At 39.6% G+C, this 19,731-nt stretch overlaps 9 protein-coding genes across 9 annotated transcripts; 7 read left to right on the forward strand and 2 right to left on the reverse strand.

Annotated features, from left to right (window-relative positions):
* Positions 1-653: 653 nt before the first annotated feature.
* On the forward strand, positions 654-1,724 carry SKDI13G0190 (uncharacterized protein; the record flags this gene model as incomplete). Its single annotated transcript, XM_056230107.1, has 1 exon — positions 654-1,724. The coding sequence occupies one exon, from the start codon at positions 654-656 to the stop codon at positions 1,722-1,724; it is 1,071 nt and encodes a 356-aa protein (XP_056084059.1).
* A 596-nt stretch (positions 1,725-2,320) lies between these two features.
* Positions 2,321-3,817, forward strand: NGL3 (3'-5' poly(A) RNA exonuclease; the record flags this gene model as incomplete). The annotated part of the gene is made up of 1 exon (XM_056230108.1): positions 2,321-3,817. One exon carries the CDS (start codon positions 2,321-2,323, stop codon positions 3,815-3,817), a length of 1,497 nt encoding a protein of 498 aa, XP_056084060.1.
* A 413-nt stretch (positions 3,818-4,230) lies between these two features.
* Positions 4,231-7,617, forward strand: NAB6 (Nab6p; the record flags this gene model as incomplete). Its single annotated transcript, XM_056230109.1, has 1 exon — positions 4,231-7,617. The coding sequence occupies one exon, from the start codon at positions 4,231-4,233 to the stop codon at positions 7,615-7,617; it is 3,387 nt and encodes a 1,128-aa protein (XP_056084061.1).
* Positions 7,618-8,136: 519 nt separating this feature from the next.
* Positions 8,137-9,750, forward strand: ATR1 (borate transporter; the record flags this gene model as incomplete). Its single annotated transcript, XM_056230110.1, has 1 exon — positions 8,137-9,750. One exon carries the CDS (start codon positions 8,137-8,139, stop codon positions 9,748-9,750), a length of 1,614 nt encoding a protein of 537 aa, XP_056084062.1.
* A 335-nt stretch (positions 9,751-10,085) lies between these two features.
* On the reverse strand, positions 10,086-11,705 carry VAN1 (Van1p; the record flags this gene model as incomplete). Its single annotated transcript, XM_056230111.1, has 1 exon — positions 10,086-11,705. One exon carries the CDS (start codon positions 11,703-11,705, stop codon positions 10,086-10,088), a length of 1,620 nt encoding a protein of 539 aa, XP_056084063.1.
* A 229-nt stretch (positions 11,706-11,934) lies between these two features.
* TAF8 (Taf8p) lies at positions 11,935-13,479 on the reverse strand (the record flags this gene model as incomplete). The annotated part of the gene is made up of 1 exon (XM_056230112.1): positions 11,935-13,479. The coding sequence occupies one exon, from the start codon at positions 13,477-13,479 to the stop codon at positions 11,935-11,937; it is 1,545 nt and encodes a 514-aa protein (XP_056084064.1).
* A 460-nt stretch (positions 13,480-13,939) lies between these two features.
* DAT1 (Dat1p) lies at positions 13,940-14,668 on the forward strand (the record flags this gene model as incomplete). The annotated part of the gene is made up of 1 exon (XM_056230113.1): positions 13,940-14,668. One exon carries the CDS (start codon positions 13,940-13,942, stop codon positions 14,666-14,668), a length of 729 nt encoding a protein of 242 aa, XP_056084065.1.
* Positions 14,669-14,930: 262 nt separating this feature from the next.
* On the forward strand, positions 14,931-15,821 carry CTK3 (Ctk3p; the record flags this gene model as incomplete). The annotated part of the gene is made up of 1 exon (XM_056230115.1): positions 14,931-15,821. One exon carries the CDS (start codon positions 14,931-14,933, stop codon positions 15,819-15,821), a length of 891 nt encoding a protein of 296 aa, XP_056084066.1.
* Positions 15,822-16,899: 1,078 nt separating this feature from the next.
* On the forward strand, positions 16,900-19,662 carry BUL2 (ubiquitin-ubiquitin ligase BUL2; the record flags this gene model as incomplete). The annotated part of the gene is made up of 1 exon (XM_056230116.1): positions 16,900-19,662. The coding sequence occupies one exon, from the start codon at positions 16,900-16,902 to the stop codon at positions 19,660-19,662; it is 2,763 nt and encodes a 920-aa protein (XP_056084067.1).
* Positions 19,663-19,731: the final 69 nt, after the last annotated feature.

The raw sequence follows: 19,731 nt of genomic DNA on the forward strand, positions 1-19,731 counted from the left end.
GCAAATACCGGTAATAACTCAGAAGACTAAGGGGTAGCCCTTTGGGACAGGTTACCCGACATGTCATTGCTCTCGCATGATTGGTCAAGCACAATAGGTCATTGGAAGATGCATATTTTGAGGGATTTCAGCAACGGTTAGTGGCATGCACATATTCACATCGTGTTTGTAAGTAGACCATTTGCAGAAAGGAAGCGTTAGGTTATTGTGAATGCTCCCTGTAGTCCCTGACAGTAAAGCTAAAGAATTATAGGTTCGTTGCTAGCGACAGCCAACATATAATCATGAACGTTGCTATGGTAATAGAGGGTTATGCTTCCATCATTGATCTTTCTAATTGATTGTTATCAATTACAGACTGGCCGTTGCCACTTGCAGGCGAATCATACGTACATTTTAGCGAGTCTCACCACGAACGTGCTTGTCACGTGCCTGTTACCGAATAGGGTAGTACCGCCTCAATATGATTTCCCGATTGGGAAAGAACATAAATAAAAACACAAAATAAGAAAGTGTCAATAATTGCAGCAGAAGACGGAAAAGATTTTCTTTCCTTTCTACCTGCACATGAAGACTGTGAATTCTCATAAGGCGTTCGTTTCTCTTCGAACCTTTTCTCTTGCTTGTAGCTCAACGAAGATAAGCAGACAGCAATGAGCCCAAGTCCATCGGTGTCGCCAAGAAGGACTCTCAACAATAAATCATCGTACATTGGCAATGGCAGCGGGCTGGTCCTGCCTCCTACGCAGGTCAAACTGAACCAGCAGCCGGTTCTGAGCTTCCAACAGAAGACAACTTTCGACTCAAACCAGCAATTCTTCTACTATCCAGAGTCGCCTACAAAGAGCCAAAGACCAAGGTTCAACAGCGTCTCGCAGATTAATAAAGACACTAACGAAAACTACTACGCCGGTGCCGCAAACAGCAATGGCAACAGACCGTCTAGATATCCAAATGCCGGTGCCGCAAACGTAAATGCTAATCCGCATCCGCACCATCAGTCGGTGTCTCATATAAATTCTAAAGCTCCTAAGTTCAATCAAACGAAGGAAGTGAAGAGCATAAAGGATATCTCGTTTCCTTCCAGAACTTGCACTGCCAAGAGATATTTCACCAGCCCGATAGATCTCCATGGTATAAGAAACAATAGTAGCAACATAACACCTACATTGACGAATTCTCCTATGAAGTCAAAGGCAAATTTCAACATCAAAAAATTCATTTTACCCAGGTCCGTTATCATTACGTATAAATTGGCATCACCGGTACATGAAACGATAGACGATATATCGAAAAAAATCATCATCTTACAAATCTCGTTGAATTTTGAGAAAAGTTACCATTCTTTGCAGCCGATTCAATTGTCCACAGATAGAAAGACACGGATCTTAAAATCACTAGACGAACTATGCGGTGAACACCTGGTCCTCCTACCCAAGCAACAGAGTCAGCCTCAAAATAACATTAAGCCCGTGAAGAATCTTCCAAATATCAATACTAAGCAGAGAACCAGTACCAGCATAGGCACAACCGCCAATGAGAGCTTTGAATTGAGCTTTGACGGGAAGGCAATGGATAGGTCTGATATATTTCGAATGGTAGACTCATTTAGCATTGCCATCTCAGATGAGGATGAGGATGATGACGAGGATAACTTCCAACAGAGAAACAAGAGCAACAGAATTCTACCGGCGGAAATATTAAGTAATGGACTCTTGAAATGATCTGGGTTCCTTGTATTATGCATATACTATTTTTATACATATACATTTTTTCTTCAATTTCAAATTTTTATTTTTAGTTGGGGGGGTTATGCTTTGTGGTATATGGATAAAATATAAACAAGAAAAAAGTTTACAAATTGGCCTGAAGTGATAATTAGATACTCAAAATATCAACCGTCTTTTTTACGTAAGGGCACACCCTGCCTTAAAATATGACCTAACATTCGAGTTCCTGACTTCGTGGTTATTTCTCCGCATTGTTCCACTGTGGCTTCGGCAGACAGTTTATTTTTAGCATTCTGTAATATAGTCCTTCTGTAAACTCATTGAAAACACTGTGAAGGAGTTAATACCTCTTAGTTTCTAACGAATTTTGTTTTATTTATTATGAGCTTGCCATTCCTCTTGTCAGCAATAGAAGCTCCGCCACCCCTAAGTCTCACAGAAAAAAAAGGATGACTTATATTGCTGCCATCAAATTTACACGACTGAAGTAAATTGGCTACCGATGAACAGCTAGCACATCAAATATATACTAGTTTCAATCTTAAAAAGCTACTGTTTTTGTTCTTTCTCTTCCATCGATTTCAGTCCGTATGAGCAGTCAAATGGAAGACGGAGAACCCATATCACATGGCAAAGCTCAGTCCCCCTCTAATTCAGTTTCTAGCTACTCTAGTGAGAATGATGTGACACATCAAAAAATCTTCAGATGTCCACTAGCTGATGATCATATCAAAAAAATTAGAGAAGAACGAGCTCAGAGAAGACAAAGTCGTAGGAACTCTTTAATATCTCAGGGCAAGGATCCTGATTTCCCCACGCCTGACTTGCAATTCATTGAAAGGCCATTTCTTCATGTCTACCGTGAAGTTTCACAAGATAGCAAGACGTCCGGAATGCAGGTTCCTCCGAGTTCATTAGATGTTCAGATAATGACCTATAATACTTTAGCACAAACTTTGATTAGGAGAGACTTTTTCCCACAAAGTGGTTCCGCATTGAAATGGCATAAAAGATCAAAAGTCTTAGTCCACGAGTTGAAAACGTATAAGCCTGATATTGTATCGTTACAGGAGGTCGATTACAACGAATTGGGCTTCTGGCACGAAAATTTTCATAAGTTGGGGTTTGGTTCAACATTCAGGAGGCATGAGGGGAAGACTCATGGGCTAATGGTTGCGTGGAACAATGAAAAATTTCAGCAAGATAACGAGTGGATGCTAGACTACGATACGATCTTGGCCGGTAATGCCATCTCTGCAAGAACAAGAACCAAGAATATTGCCCTTATTGTATCGCTGAGTGTCAAAAACATGACAAATTTATCAACCAGTGGAGTCATTGTGGCAAACACACATTTATTTTGGCATCCTTTTGGAGTTTTTGAGAGACTAAGGCAATCTTTTTTAGTTCTGAAAAAGATCGAGGAAATTAAAACTTGCCCAAAGTATTATGGCTGGCACAGCCTTCTGATGGGAGATTTCAACACCGAACCTGAAGAACCACCGTATATGGCCATAACGAGGAGGCCACTGACACTGACAGGCTCGGCAAGGGCCATGACAGAATGCTCTCTAGCGTATCGATATTCAAAAATGAGGAATGGGGAGGAAAGCGACCAAGATGAAGAATGCGATGAAGAATCCACTGGCGAAGGCCAGCATGACCAACCACAAAATCCTAAACCTAAATATTTTGTCGCAACAAAGGAACAGAAGAACTTGGTGAATCAGTTAGTCGCATTGCACAACTCATTGCATGTAAAAGGAATATCGCTCTACGGGCTCAGCTACGGTAAGGTGCATCCTGATAATTCCAAAGAGAATCATGGTGAACCAGAACTGTCGAATTGGGCCAATACATGGTGTGGATTATTAGATTACATATTCTATATTGAGCGTAATGACAACGTGAGTTCTAGCAAGGATGAACCTGTAAAAAACTTTGAAGACCAAAACAATGTAAAAATTATTGGGTATCTGAGAATGCCTCGTGCGGAAGAGATGCCCAAACACTCTCAGCCTTTCGAGGGAGAGTACGCTAGCGACCACATTTCCCTAATGTGCCAATTACGCTTGTTTTGGCAGTAAAATAGTACATAGCCTAGAATAAATAATCAATATATATATAGTTCTTCGAAGAAATAGTGAAAGCCGCTGGTTGACTTTTCAATGGCCTTCAGTTGTCAATGGGCCCTCTCTTTCGATTTAGCGTCACTTTCACCTTATACACAGTTTCTACGTGCTATTTTTGGTCACCCTTCCCCTTTCGTTGCGCCTCAACGGGCTAAAAAAAATAAAGCATAGAAGCACCACAACAAAACTGCCCTTTTCCCTTGTTTCAGGTTGAGTGAAAGGTATAGAAGGAAGATAATCCAAAGGTTAGAGAGGTGCACTTGGCTCATTGACGTCGTTCGTTTTGTACTATCTAGAAAAGTTCTGTTGATCTGCTTGAATAAGACCCACAAGAATCTGTTTTCTATTGCTTTTTGAGGATTCCAAATATGCCAAACTCAAATCCAAGGAAACCCGGTGCAAATTACGCATACCGTCAACAGCATGATTATAACGGGATGAACGCTATGGTAGGAAATCAAATGATGTACCATCCTGTCGATTTCATCAACGGTGTCGGCCAATATGGCTCCTCTCAACACCCAGCATATTACACCAACTCACCATTGCCTAATGTCCCTCCGACACCCTTTGATACTGCGTATGGTGCTAGCCTTTTGCCATCGCATTTGTTGATGGGGTCGCCGTTTGTTTCCTCGCCTAATATGCAAGGTGGCTATAGCCCTGCAAGATCATCTAATCTTAAGAGGAAAGCTTATTCGAGGCCTGTTTCGAACCAAAACGGTTATAACGGCAACAGCAGCAATCACAACCACAGTGGTAATGGGATGATGACCCCTTCAAATTATTATAGAAACGGAAGGAATTCATCCTCGAGGAATAATAACAGTACGAGAAATGTTAGTCACAACAATAATAAGGGGTGCGACACCAGGAACAGCAGTGGGAGAAGAGCATCCTCCAGAAGCAACATTTTTGATGAGATAAATCCTGAAATCCTCCTACAAAGGCCTTTTCGCATTAATTACAAGATTCTACCGACTGGTGATGATGCCTATAGAACTAGATCGTTGCTTATTGAAAATGTGGATCGTTCTACCGATTTACACTCCTTAGTCAAGAATTTTGTCAAATTTAATACTTTGGAAAGCGCCTATTTTGTCGACAATGATAAGAATGATGATCTAGAAGATGGAGAGACAGAGAATCTATCTGTTTTAATAAGCTTTTTGACCAGAAGCGACTGTCTGAATTTTTATAACAATATTTTACAAAGGTTATCAGAGTTCAAGATATTCTTGAAGTCCAAGTCACTAAATTTGAAATTTGTCTGCCTAAACTACGAATCGGAATGTCTCTCTACCTTTGTTGAGGGTGAGAAGCCGAAGGAAGTCGACGAGCAAGTTCATGCCGCCAATGACTCGATGATGATCAGCGCTTCGCTGCATCATGATGTAGAGAACAAAGATGCCACAAGATCTATTATCATTGAATTCAAAAGCGCTTTGGAAAAAACCGAATTATTCAGAAAGAGACTACAGTTTTTAGACGAGTCTAAAAACAAAAGATACATCTTAGAATCTATTGATTTAGTCAACACAGATGTACCTTCAAATCAATTTCCTGAAAACTACGCTGTACTGACATTTTTGAACATTTTTATGGCGGTCGAAGTTCTCGACTACTTGAAAAAGTTCTCCAAAAGTTTAGAAATTTCCAAATGTTTTTATGTATCTCTAACACCTTTGATGGTTAGCTCAACCAGGTCTTCGGTTGCCAATATTTACGAAAGCAAAACGACCACACGTCGTTTATCAGTACCATCTGTTCCCGCTGGGATCAAGAATGATAACAACAATAATAGCAATAAAGGTAACATCAGCAGCATCAACGCGCAAAATAATAACAGTAGTATTGGGTCGTCCATATATGGAAACTCTAATATAAGTTTAACTAGTCTTTCGTCATCTGTTTCCTTGAATGAAGAGATTGATCTGCTTACGACAAAACTTCAAGGAATAGAACTTGATGGAACCAGTTTAGAAATCACCTCTCATGACTATTCAACACCAACCATCAATGAACATTCTACCCATCTGAGTAATATTAAAATTTCAAAGACTGTAGAAAATTCCAGGCATTTCCCCCAGGACATTCCATCGCCTTTGCCACTAAATGAACAAATGTTCATGAATGACTCCAATCAATCAAATGGAGCGGTAATACCTCAACAATTGATAGCCGCACCTTCTCCGCTATCTTCCAATCTACAAATTAACCAAAGAGTACTACCAAACGCAATAACTCAGAGCTTGGAGCAAAATTTCAATGTTTCTGCCAAGGTGGCTTCATCAATGGGCTCGGATGTTGGCAATAGAACGATTTACATCGGAAATATCAATCCAAGATCTAGAGCTGAGGATATATGTAATGTCGTTCGCGGAGGGATTCTTCAGAGCATAAAATACATACCTGAGAAGAGGATAAGTTTCGTTACTTTCATCGAAGCTCCATCTGCTGTGCAATTCTATGCGAATTCTTTCATTGACCCGATAGTATTACATGGTAATATGTTAAGAGTAGGATGGGGGCATTATTCTGGTCCTTTACCAAAATCGATTTCATTAGCTGTAACCATTGGGGCAAGTAGAAATGTCTACGTCAGTTTGCCGGAGTTCGCATTCAAGGAAAAGTTCATTCACGACCCCCAATACAAACAGTTGCATGAGACATTGGCCTTACCAGACGCAGAACAATTAAGAGAAGATTTTAGTACTTATGGTGATATTGAACAGATTAATTATTTGAGTGATAGCCATTGCTGCTGGATAAATTTCATGAATATATCATCTGCGATAGGTCTTGTTGAAGAAATGAATAAAGAATCGATGGCACATCATGACGGTGGTGAAGTGATAGTGAAGACGGCAGGTGAGGAAAAATTTGATGGACGTTATAAAGGGCTTTTAATAAACTACGGTAAGGATCGTTGTGGTAATATAAATAAAAATTTGGTAGCAGGTAAAAATTCAAGATTTTACAAAAAAGTTAAAAGGCCGAGCTATAACATACGCTTGAGTAAGCTAGAGGAAAGAAGGAGACAAAATGAAAACGATAAAAAGGAGTCATTTGACAAAGTTTTGAATTTGGAATCCCTAGGAATTAGTCTTGACCCACATAAGGATGCTGGGATCGGTGTAATAGAAACCGAGAACATTACAGGCGACGAGATTGAGAGTGAGATAGAGGCTGAAAATGTAAACGATAACGAAACTACGGGTCTAGGTGGGTTAGGTCTTGGAGTAGCAAATTGTGACGTGAAGCGCGCGACTTCAGATGAAACCGATTATGAAGAATTGTTCAACAAATCTTCCGGATCTTCTGATTCGTCATCAGACATTGAGGTCATAATGCATTCCCCGAGCGATCCTGAATATGCTTTAAAGTCACAAACCTTAAGGAGTTCGAGCCAAACAGTCATCAATAGCAAAAGACCAGTGAAAGTAGAAGATGAGGATGATGTAGGGATATCGCAGCTCAATCACAGATCATCGTTGCGACAGGCTCCTCCAAGGGCTCCTTCAACGTTGTCCTATGATCACCTGAAGAAGAGTGAAACATCATTTCAAGACAGCAGAAATGCAGAAACTGCAAACAACAGGGAAAGGAAAAGAGGTTCTCTACCAAGGCATAGAACAATACCGGGATCGGATGTCATGGCGCAGTATCTCGCACAAGTGCAACATTCTACGTTTATGTATGCTGCTAATATTCTCGGTGCCTCCGCAGAAGACAACGCGTATTCTGAAGAATAAGGAATATAACGCTAACGCTACTGGCACACCTAACTCAGCAACATTTCACTGCAAGCAACGCGAGGCTACCTTCTTCTTTTTATTATCTTTTCTCTGTATAAACTAAATATCAGTTATTATCATTATAAAAGTAACCCTATAAACGTGCAAATGCACTTCTCATGCGGTAAACAATTTTTGTCGACACAATGCTTTATCAATTGAGTCACGATTGTGTACCTAGTTGTCCTTAGTCCGTTTTCTTTTCCATTGTTTTTTCAGCTTTATCAGTCGCGAGGTCCAGCTAGCGCGGGACCTCCTTTGACTCCTACCAAAACATTGATAGTTCTGGTCAGGATGAAATACGGTCACCATTTTTCTAGGTTTGATGCTAATAGTGTCAAAAGAAAATATAGAGAGTGATTTTTTTTTGATGAGTATAAGATGAGTTAGTTTCTTCTGATCTTCGCAAATTGCTGCAATATTCTAAGTTCAAAGAAGGAATCAATCAATCGCAAGAGTGCGAACAACTTATAAGTAATGAACGAAAAGTCATTAGTAAAAAGTGCAGAAAGCAGACAAGACTCCTTTGAAGCTGAAAATGAATCAGTGTCAGCGGTCAAAAAATCTTCACGACACGACGGTAATGAAGAAACTGTAACGATTTCCACGGATCATGGGGAGGAAATGACAGTTGACAAGCAAAGATGGCAAAACCCAAACTATTTCAAAAATTCGTGGCATGAGTATCTCTTCATTTTTACTTGTATGATAAGCCAGCTGCTCAACCAAGCAGGAACCACGCAAACTCTTTCGATTATGAATATTATTGCAAACAGCTTCGGGTCAAATGAAAACTCAAGGACATGGTTGATGGCGTCTTTCCCACTGGTTTCAGGATCATTTATTCTAATTAGTGGACGACTAGGTGACATATATGGGCTAAAAAAAATGTTGACAATAGGATATGTTGTCATAATCATATGGTCTTTAATTTGCGGGCTGACCAAGTATTCTGGTAGCGATACTTTTTTTATTATCAGTAGAGCCTTTCAAGGGCTGGGAATCGCATTTGTTTTACCAAATGTACTGGGCATAATCGGAAATATTTACGTGAGCGGCACATTCCGTAAGAATATCGTGATTAGTTTAGTCGGTGCAATGGCACCTGTCGGTGCAACTTTAGGTTGTCTTTTTGCTGGGCTGATTGGTACTAAAAACCCTAAACAGTGGCCATGGGCGTTTTATGCATATACCATAACGTCGATCATTAATTTGGCACTTTCAGTATATTCCATCCCGAATAATATACCAACGAATATCCAACATTTTTCCATGGATTGGATTGGCTCTGCTTTGGGTGTCATTGGCCTCGTTTTAATGAACTTTGTATGGAACCAAGCTCCCATTTCAGGCTGGGACCAAGCTTATATAATTGTACTTTTGGTCATTTCTGTCGTTTTTCTCGTCGTTTTTATCATTTACGAGAATCGATTTGCCAAGAGTCCATTGTTACCGCGTGCCGTTTTAAAAGATCGTCATATGATACAAATCATGCTAGCCTTGTTCTTCGGATGGGGTTCATTTGGTATCTTCACTTTTTACTACTTTCAGTTTCAACTGAACATAAGGCATTACTCGGCCGTATGGGCCGGTGGTACTTATTTCATGTTCTTGATTTGGGGTATTATCGCTGCTCTGTTGGTAGGAATTTACATTAAAAAAGTATCACCTTCAGTGTTTTTATTCCTTTCCATGATGGCATTCAACATTGGTTCAATAATGGCGAGTGTTACACCAGTTCATGAGACATACTTTCGCACTCAATTGGGAACAATGATCATTTTAAGCTTTGGAATGGATTTTTCATTTCCTGCATCTTCTATTATCTTTAGTGATAATCTGCCAATGGAATACCAAGGTATGGCTGGGTCATTAGTCAATACTGTTGTCAATTATTCTATGTCATTATGTTTAGGTATGGGTGCCACAGTGGAAACGCATGTTGATCCAGATGGCAAACATGTTTTGAAAGGGTATAGAGGCGCTCAATACCTGGGAATAGGATTGGCTAGTTTGGCATGCATAATTAGCGGGCTTTACATGGTCGAAAGAATCATAAAAGACCACAAAGCTAAGGCTCGTGGAAGGTAGTTATGTAAACAAAATCATATAATGCAATACCTTTTATATATGTTCAAAATGATAATTTGTAATTAACCAATAGCTTCCCTGATTCTTAAAATATTTCTCTACCTTAAGCGCTTGCACAGACTCAAACTTTACTAAAATAGTAACTTTCACCTATTCCTTGGGTACTTTACTTATTTTACAGAATATATATATGCATATAATTCCTATTCATTTTTCTAGAATGCAAAAAAGAAATATCAAAACAAAGGAAAATCAAATCAAAACAAAACAAAACAAAACAAAAATTAAATTAAATTAAAATGAATTAAATTAAATTGAATTAATAGTGAATGTCATCATGACTCGTCCTGATTCTCTTCTCTTCTCTTCTCCCTTTCCCTCGTGGCAATTTCTTTCAAATCATCGTCACTTGGTTCATATATATGCCAAATAGTATAATGCGGCAAACCACCGACTCTGTACCCCATTTTCTTTGCCATTTTACCAAATGCTTCCGTCTCAGCGTGATTTTCAAAAGTGAACGCAGGAAACTGTACACCATTTCTGAATATTTTCGCCTTTGCCAAGATAGACACGCCTCCAACACCGTCCAAATCAACCACTTCATTTGGATTACCTTCCGCATCTCTGATGTAGGCTAAATGGACCCTCCATGTTGGATATTCTGCATAACCCTCCACAATGACGTCGTCTTCGTCAAGTGTCTTTGCCAATTCCAAAGCTTCCCGAGATTCCATCCAAGAATTCAAATCGTATGCTTGCTCACTATTCAGAAATGTAGGCAGTGGTCTCCAAACGTTAGGAACAACAACATCATAGTTTTTGCTCATCAAGTCTTCAATGACTGACCCGGGGCAAAGCTCTACATCGGCATCTCTCCAATAAACCCATGAATGATATGGTTTTAAAGCATTAGCAGTCAACCAGTTTCTTGCCCTTCCCATTAATTTTCTTCTTATACCTTGAACTTTGACAGCATGTCTGTCACTGAAGCCTTGGCCAATTACTTGACCAAAGTCCTTTTGAAAAATCTGGACTGATCTAAACGGCTTGTCATAATTATCATGGAAAGGTGGTGAGAATGCCTGATGAACGCGATTAATATAATCTTCGTCCATATATTTGAGATACAATTTATCGGTACCTTTAGTTTGCGAATCAATGATTGCATCAATATCTTGGAAAATCTGAGATAACGTCCCATTTTGCAATTGTCTCGAGTACGCTATTAACGCATCCAATGTAGTATCACCCTCAGAACAGTCGCTGACCAAAAACGCCAAGTCAATCAGTTCGTGTGGGTAAGTTAAGTTCATTAAATGCTTGAACATCAAGGGTAATACATCAGCTGCGTTTCTTAGTGGGATGCATAAAAGAATATGATCACGTGTTTCTAATCCATTTGGAGCGCCTTCAAAATCCGATAAATCATACTTCTCAACGGTAGAATCCAAGAGCATGTTCAGTTCCTTTTGATACTCTTCTTCATTTTCGGGTGGTAAGACTTCTGAACCAAACTGGGATATCAGGTAATGCTGCTCACCACCATCAAATTTTGATATCACTTCAGGATCAATATCTTCGAAATCGTAGTTATAGTATTCTTCGTCTTCCAGGTCTATCGTCTTGTAGTTTTCCGACGATTCCGAGGGGCTCAGCAACGATTTCCCATCTCGTAAGGATACATTGACGTTCAATCCTGCAAGACGCGAAATTAACAGATATAACGACAAAACAGTGATAATAATGATGGATATGAAGCTCACTGAAAGCTGTAATTTAGATAACGTGGACCGTGATTGGTACCTATATTTGCCCTTTAATGACTTAAAGTCATGTTGTGAGCGTTTATTTTTGATATTATTCGAGCTACCGTTCCTTGAAATGGGCAAGCCTAGTCCATTGTCCATGGCTTTTTCCTTTATACTTGACCTTAGATTAAGAAACAAGCCCATCCTAAGTATCAATTGGTAAGTTTTCAAGCTCGAATGACCTTCACTGCACCTTTATGTCTGCTTCCTTTTTCTTGCTGTTTACTAATTCACAGGACATTACTTTCTTTGATTCTGAATAATTCAAACCTTGCTTAGGTATACTCGCCGAAAAAAAAAAGAAATTCTTTTCCGGAGATAAATTGAATTGGTATTATATTAAGGTTAAACACTATTTTATCGAAAGTAGTATTTACATAGTTATATCGTGGTCCGTGGCTTTGAGTATAGGAGGAGACGTTGGGGCATTTTCATTAGGAGTTGATTGGAAGGAGGAGAAGGAGGGGTTTGTGGCAGTCGCGTCAATGTTCGTTGTGTTATGTGTCATAGACGTAGTATTCGCGTTATCTTGCACTGTCGCCGTGGGGGGTTCTGGCTCCCCGGCCACATTCCCGTTTTGTATGCTGGGAGCTTCGTTTTCATCCCCGCTGCTGCCCAAAATTCCAAATAGATTCATATCATCGTCCTCATCATCCGCGTTCGCATTTATATCTATGGTAAAACTGCTTGGTGCATTGGGGTTTGTGTTGTTTTCAGTAGACTCCCTTGCGTGCTCATTATGGAGCAGGAGCTCCAGATCATGGCCTTCATCTTGTTCTCTTTTCTTTCGTTCCAATATAAGTTCTTCTTGCCGGCGTTTTAACGATCTTGATCTTTCTTCTATGGCCATTCGTATTTTTTCCTTTTTCAGCTTCTGGACTTTGGGTAGATTGTGCGCAAACAGCATCATTGATTTTCGAAATTGCAAGTCGATGGCTCTCTGTATCGCTCTATGGGGCTGATGTGGGCTCTTGGAAGAGTAGAGAGTTTCCGAAATCCTCAAAAATGGATTTTTTGTTCTTTTCAATTGGTTAACCTCGAACTTCGAAACACGCTCTCTTGCCAGTTCTACCCTATACTTAGCATACTGCTCGATGTTGTTTTCGTTGAAGGACTTTGATATTGCGGTTCGTTTCTCTTCTTGAAGTGCGTTGCCCCAAATCTCCAATTGCTGTTCACCGGCATCTGCATCGTCTGGAAGACGCGGCGGTGGAGCATGAGACGCTAAGGATATGTGGAGAAGACGTTTGTTTAGGTTCAGCAGGGCCTTTTCAGACTCCTTGCTCTCCTTTACGATTTCTCTCTTGATTGTTTTCAGGTCCGTAATTGGATGATTAAACTCTGGCGTAAATCTGTAAGTATGATCTGGTGGAAAGTTAGGTAGCCAACTCGGCATGAGTTTCTCCAAAGGATTGGAAGGTGGTAACAAGACGCTGATCTCATTCTGCTGCTCTTCGATATTATTCAATTCGTCTTCTTCGTCTTCTTCGTTGTGTGAAGACGCAGAAAACGATGACGAGCTAACCAGTTTTTCATACTCCACGGAATGGTTAGATTTAATGAATTCTGAGATCTGAAGCTGTTGGTAAAGAGAGGCCGGGTCCAGATTGAACTCCTTAAACAATAACTTCAAATCCGCTTGAGTAGCTCGCGATCTTCTTTGCAGAAGTGCTAGATTGTGTAGGTTCCGAAACATCCCGTCCATTTGAACGGCCACGAGATTGACCAGCTCATCCAATGCAAAGTTTGAAATGCAGATGTCCAACGAGTTCAATTGGAATAATACCGTTTTCCTCAAAATTTCCACTACGGGGGCATCTATCTTCAAGTGACTAATTTCCGTCAAATCCGGCAGGTTTTTCAACTGAACTAGGGTACGTCTAGTACCAAAACCGCTTTCCGACGTCGTAGAAGTCATTGCCCTCTATATATCCCCCAATTACAAGCTTATTTGCTTGCTTGCAACGCCTTTGATTGCTTTTACTCTTTTTTTCATAGGAATTCAAGATTTTCTTCAATACAAGCAACGGGTAACACAGCAAAACAGGCATCAGAGTCTGTCTTGGCACTGCTGACTGCATTCCATGGGTCTTTACGGATCAGTAACAGCGTTCAACAAGACTGCATATGTACGCGAACCCAGGCAATACTCTTTTCCAACTACCCTATTGAAGTTTGCATGTTTTTCTATTGTGATTCCATTTTAGCAATTTTTTTCGTTTATGAAGCCGATGATAATGTACATTTTTTTTTTGGTGATGAGTTTTGGAAGAAAATGAAAAAAAAAATAAAATATGTTATTGTTGGCGGAGTTTAGTACAGATCATCTAGTATCTTTGCAAAGTATCCTAAATTGCATTGGAGCACGACATTAGGCGATGGCAAAAACTTTGGCACAAGGAAGGAAACCTGGAAGCGGCAGAAAGCCCGGTAAAGGAAAGACGTTAAGAGAGGGAAGAAAGCCCGGCAGTGGTAGGAGGAGGAGGCAGGATATTGGAGGTAAAGACGCTGATATTACTCTACAGGATCAGGAATCACGCCCCATCAGTTCCAGAGACATGGAAGCTGTGGACGCACTGAGGGAGTTGACGCATAGCCCGTCTTCTCATCCAGCTCACAATTCAGCACCAGTTACCGCGGCGTTACCTCCGTCTATGGATTACACCCATCAGTCATTAATGGATCAACAGCTGCAACAGCAAAGGGTCGACGTGGTTCCTCCCAAGCCATTCATCACTCACAAGATTCTGTTATCTTCTACGGCGAACTCCGACGGGCACATGCATTCAAATCCAAATGGCAACCATACCCTTAATCATAACGCAAACCTTAACATCAACAACAACATCAACAGCAACAGCAACAGCAACAGCAACAGCAACAACAACGTCAACGTGAACATGAACTTTACTATAAACGGGAATAATCAGGACCCGTCATCTTCTTTTCTGATGGGACCCTACAACTATCTGCAACGGCCCTTCACTGTGAAACCATATCTTGATTTGTCTACAAGCACAGCATCATCAAACCAGCCGCAGCCGCAACCGCAGGCAACCCATATCACCAAGAATTCTGAATCTACAGAGAAAAACACAACTATATGACATTCATTTCTCGCATATGACTAAAACAACTGGCATATGCCACATCATAACTGCTTGAAAGAATCATAAATATTATATTTACGTGTATATATATTTGAATTTCTTTAGCAATGTATATTTAAGACTGATATTTTCTTCAGGTGTAATTTATAATTCACAGTTTTTCCTAATTGAGCACTATGTGAAAAACTAGAAAAATTACACAGACTACTCTACGCACCCAAGTGAAGAGATACTATAAATACAGAAACCAATCGTAAAGATGGACTCCCTCGAAGCTAGACTACAATTCATTCAGGTGCTGAAAAACTTGCAAAAGACACTGCACAAGACGACGGACTCCATCACATCATCATCGACAACTACACCACCGTCATCTCAGCAAAAACTGAATAGTGATCCTATACAATTTTACTTAAGAAACTACAGGCATCATTATGAAGACTTCCACCAGTGTCTGTTCGATACAGCCATGAAAATGGATCCATTGGATAGGCTGGATGTGGTGATATACTATGTCAGAATAATAAGAAATTTGTATCCTCACAGTCATTCCAATACCAACGTCGCCAAGGTGTTAAACGAAGTACTGCTAATGGACATAGATCTGGTTTTTGAGCTATGCCTTCCTTGCAACGACTGGAAATCTCTCACGAACCTAACGACCTGTAAAAAGCTATTTCTGGATTTGTCAAGACTAATCAAGTGTGACACCGCCACCGTTGTACCCACACCATCAGACTCCATAAGCCTGGATGCTACTACTTGGTACAGTATCAAGACAGAGAGGACTACACAGGACTACGAGCAGTCATTGCAACGAACAGAAGCACTACTTAAAGACAGAGACTTGAAAAAACTGGCTTTTTTCCAACAATTCACGTCCGATGCAACTACTATTGACCCAAATTTGCAGACTCAGCCAACGAATGCAAACATCCTATTACACAGAATGGAGGCAGATAGGGAATTACACAAGAGATCGAAAGAGACGAGTTGGTGCGTTGAAAGGCCCTCCAACGATATACTAGATGAATCCGAATTTCAGACTTTGTGGACGCATTTTGAAACTACCGATTCGGGGTTCGATAAGGACGACTATAAGAATATCAAGGCTTTGAATGACATTGCCACGTCATCCTACATGTACTAGTACCATATAATTACATATCAATCACCAAATTAGATAAAACGAGCGCGCGTTGAAATGAACCTACCCTTTTTCTTACCTAAATTTTGAGAAAACAAAAGGGTATGTGTTGAGACGGCGGCTAATTCTTTCTTCCTTAGATATTTGTTGTCCTACCCAAAATATGTCATGCAACTAGTGTAATGGTATATGAGCAAGGCAACAACGGGGTGTAATATTTAAAATAAAGTGTTATGAACGAGATCTGCTGTTCCCAAGCAGATGTAGTTGCGGCATAATTTTCCATCACAACAGAATTAGCGGAAGTGTATTACTTAGGAGAAGAAGTAGAACAAGTAAGGGATAACATATTTGGATTCTTCTCTTTGTTCCTTGATCCTATACCGTCTTTCCGCGTTGGTTCATTGACTAGCTAACAGCGTGGCTCATTGTATGATGTTCTTTCTGCTTTTTTGTGGGCTTGAATCATGTGAGGTAATTATTTTCTAAGAGGCCTGCCTGAAGTTCATCAAAAGACTGCTACAAACTCTTTGCATTGTTCTTTTGAGGAACATTCACCCAATAAGAACTTCTTCAGTGTAAATAGTGCGTGGAATTTGCCTAGTTACAAACTTGAAAAATTTGAAGGGGGGGGGAGCAAACTAGTTCATGGAAAGCTACGACAGAAAACGCCAAGAAATTCACTTTCTCTGTATTCAGAAAATCATTGAGGATTCCTTAGAACGTTTATATCTTTATGCACTTTTTTATGCATATGACATTAGCTTTTTTGCCTTTTCCTGTTCGTATATTCATAGTGTCGGCTCGCCATTGCTCGCCCAGTTTTCTGGCAGACTGGGCTCTTCGCATTTCTGTTTGATGGTTTTTATTTTTTTAACTGTCGTCACCTATTAAGAAAATTTTCCTAGATTGTTAAAGAGGCATGCTAAGAGCACTTCTACCCTTTATCTTTGCCTCGACCCAGCACTAGATCCTTTCAATCTAGTAGCATCTTCGAAAGAAACCGTTTCTTGTCCCTCCTGGTTGACAAACTTGCAGTTGAAATAACTGGTCTGAGGTATTTCTGCAGAAGAGAATATCAATGACCTTTACATTCTCCACCTCATCGAGGAAAAATGGGAGACCTTCTTTAAAATCAATATCTACAGAAGACAACATCCATTTATTGAGGAAGCGCCGTCAACAACAACTAGAAAGGAATTCTGTAAAAAGTTCATACCATCCAAATAGTAACCGCACTCCACGGGCAAATGATAATCAAGAAGATGATGTACGCAGCGCTTCAACAACTAATTTGGACCGTTTACGACAGGAACAAGAAGAAAATTCTCTCGAGATGGACTGTACGAAATCAACACTATCACATAGAGCAAATATGTTAGTGGATGTCCTGCCATCTTTTGAAATGTATAATGCTCTTCACAGACACATACCTCAGGGGAACGTTGATCCTGACAGACACGACTTCCCGCCTTCTTATCAAGAAGTTCGTACACAAAGAATGACCATACTACCCAGCAATGACAATTCTGTGGAAAGGTCACAATTGACAGCGGTACCAGGATCTGAAAGCGCGTGCATCGGTGCCAGTTCCCACTCCCTCACTAATCTGCACCCTTTGCAGACGCAGCATCTTACTATAAATACTACAACAAGTGGCGAACAATCACGTCATTCTTTATCAGACACTAATGTAAGCCAAATACCATTCGAAGATGACCTGAACGACTCAGATAATATTTTTATAGACAAGTTATACACCTTACCCAAATTGACTACTCCGATTGAAGTTGATATAAGAATAACAAGAACAGCATCACAACCCCACGAGCATCCCGAAGAACAATCCATATTAAAGGAATACACCTCCGGCGATATTATTCATGGTTATTGTTTGATTGAAAATCGATCTTCTCAACCTTTGAAGTTCGAAATGTTTTACGTTACTTTGGAGGCGTATATATCTGTTATCGATCGCCAAAAGGGAAAACGAACTTTAAAAAGATTTTTGAGAATGGTCGACTTAAGCGCATCTTGGTCTTATACAAATATTACCCCAAGTACGGGTATAAATATTGTTCCAGGAGAAAGAGATTTTGATGATGCCATCATTGGCCTTTCAAACAGTAGAGAGCTAAAGCCAAACACAAAGTATAAAAAATTCTTCATGTTCAAGCTTCCTACACAATTATTGGATGTGACGTGTAAACAAGAGCAATTTTCTCACTGCCTTTTACCACCAAGTTTTGGCATTGACAAATATAAAAATAGCTGTAAATACTCTGGCATAAAAGTTAATAGCGTGCTTGGATGTGGTCATTTAGGTACAAAAGGCTCACCTATTTTGACATTGGATATGGCAGATGATAATTTATCAATCAATTACACCATTGATGCCAAAATTGTGGGAAAGGATAAAAGAACCTCTAAACTGAATATCATGAAAGAAAAGGAATATAACTTAAGAGTTATGCCATTTCCTTTTGCCGGCGTTACTAATCAACAAAATGAGAAGACATGCTTGAAACAACTAAATAATCTGGAAGGATTGATTGAGGATAGATTTGAAGCTTTAAACAAGGTTTTCAGAAAATTGGAATCAAACGAGGCAATCTCGAATATAGACATTCATGACACAGATATAAGCGGGACTTTGGACGGCAGTGAAGATTTAGATTCTGATGAAATATTAAGGCGTAAGATGGATCAATTACACGTTAACAATAGGATTGACGATGCTGCTCACCAATCGCCATCCTACGATTCCAAAAATATGGTCCAAAAGGAAAACTTGGTTGAGACTGAGTTACGCTATAAATTCAAGAATAAAAACAAATCGAATTCAAGTTTGTTTTCTCATTTTTTGAGCTCATCGGAAAACAGCTCATCTTCAGTCAGTCCACATGCATACAATTCTGGGTTGATCGTGTTATCAGTTAAAAAACCACAATCTGCGTTACCTTACTGGTCACCGTCATTATTAAGGAAAACTAATAAATTTGAGGCAAAGAGTCAACAGGAAAAAGAAAACTGGCAGAGGTTAATGAGTATGCTTCCAGAGGAAGTAAAAACTCCGCTCACTAAATTGGATGTACATTTGACCTGCATTCAATCAAATAACAGCGCAGAGCATAAACCACCCGAGATAAGTTCTGTTACGACAGAATTTGTGGTTATTACAGCCAAGTCTGATAATTCCATTCCTATCAAATTCAGTACCGAACTATTAATGAATGAGGAAAGATTAAAAGGATTGAAGAAAAACTTTTCAGCCTACCAGAGGAAAGTTCATGAATATCGTAAAAAATTTGAAGAAAACCATGTGAAGTTAAATGAACTTTATAATAGAAATAGAGACCAAGACTCTTCAAGAGAAATGTTATTCACAAATTTTATATCTGATCAAATAAACAATGATATTGACAGTTTAGCTGGGTTAAAAGTCAGTGTTATTGATTTACATGACATCTTCAAAAAGCAAATTCATACTTTTGAACAAGAGACTGAGGATATTATTTCCAAGAAAGGAAGTAGTAACACCGCTTCGATGCCATCCAGTAATAACAATTTTCTACAGGCAACGTTTAGTAATGGCGCATCCACTGCCACTAAATTCACTCAACAAATTGTGCATGAATGGGAAATGGTCAAGCCCTTACAGTACAAGAGGGATGTAAGAGTTAATTTGAAGCTAAATTCTAACATCAAAGAGACTTTGGTACCTAATTTTGAAACATGCTTATGTTGTAGATTTTATTGCATTCGCGTGAGTATCAAATTCGATAACCACTTGGGTTCTATGAAAGTAGATATTCCTGTTGACGTGAAGAAATTACAAATTTAGACGATGTAACGCTCAAAGACTTGTTAATTAACAAATAATTGATAAAAACGGGAATAATTTTCTACCATT

The sequence above is a fragment of the Saccharomyces kudriavzevii genome (genome assembly GCF_947243775.1).
Source record: "Saccharomyces kudriavzevii IFO 1802 strain IFO1802 genome assembly, chromosome: 13".
Lineage (NCBI taxonomy): Eukaryota > Fungi > Ascomycota > Saccharomycetes > Saccharomycetales > Saccharomycetaceae > Saccharomyces > Saccharomyces kudriavzevii.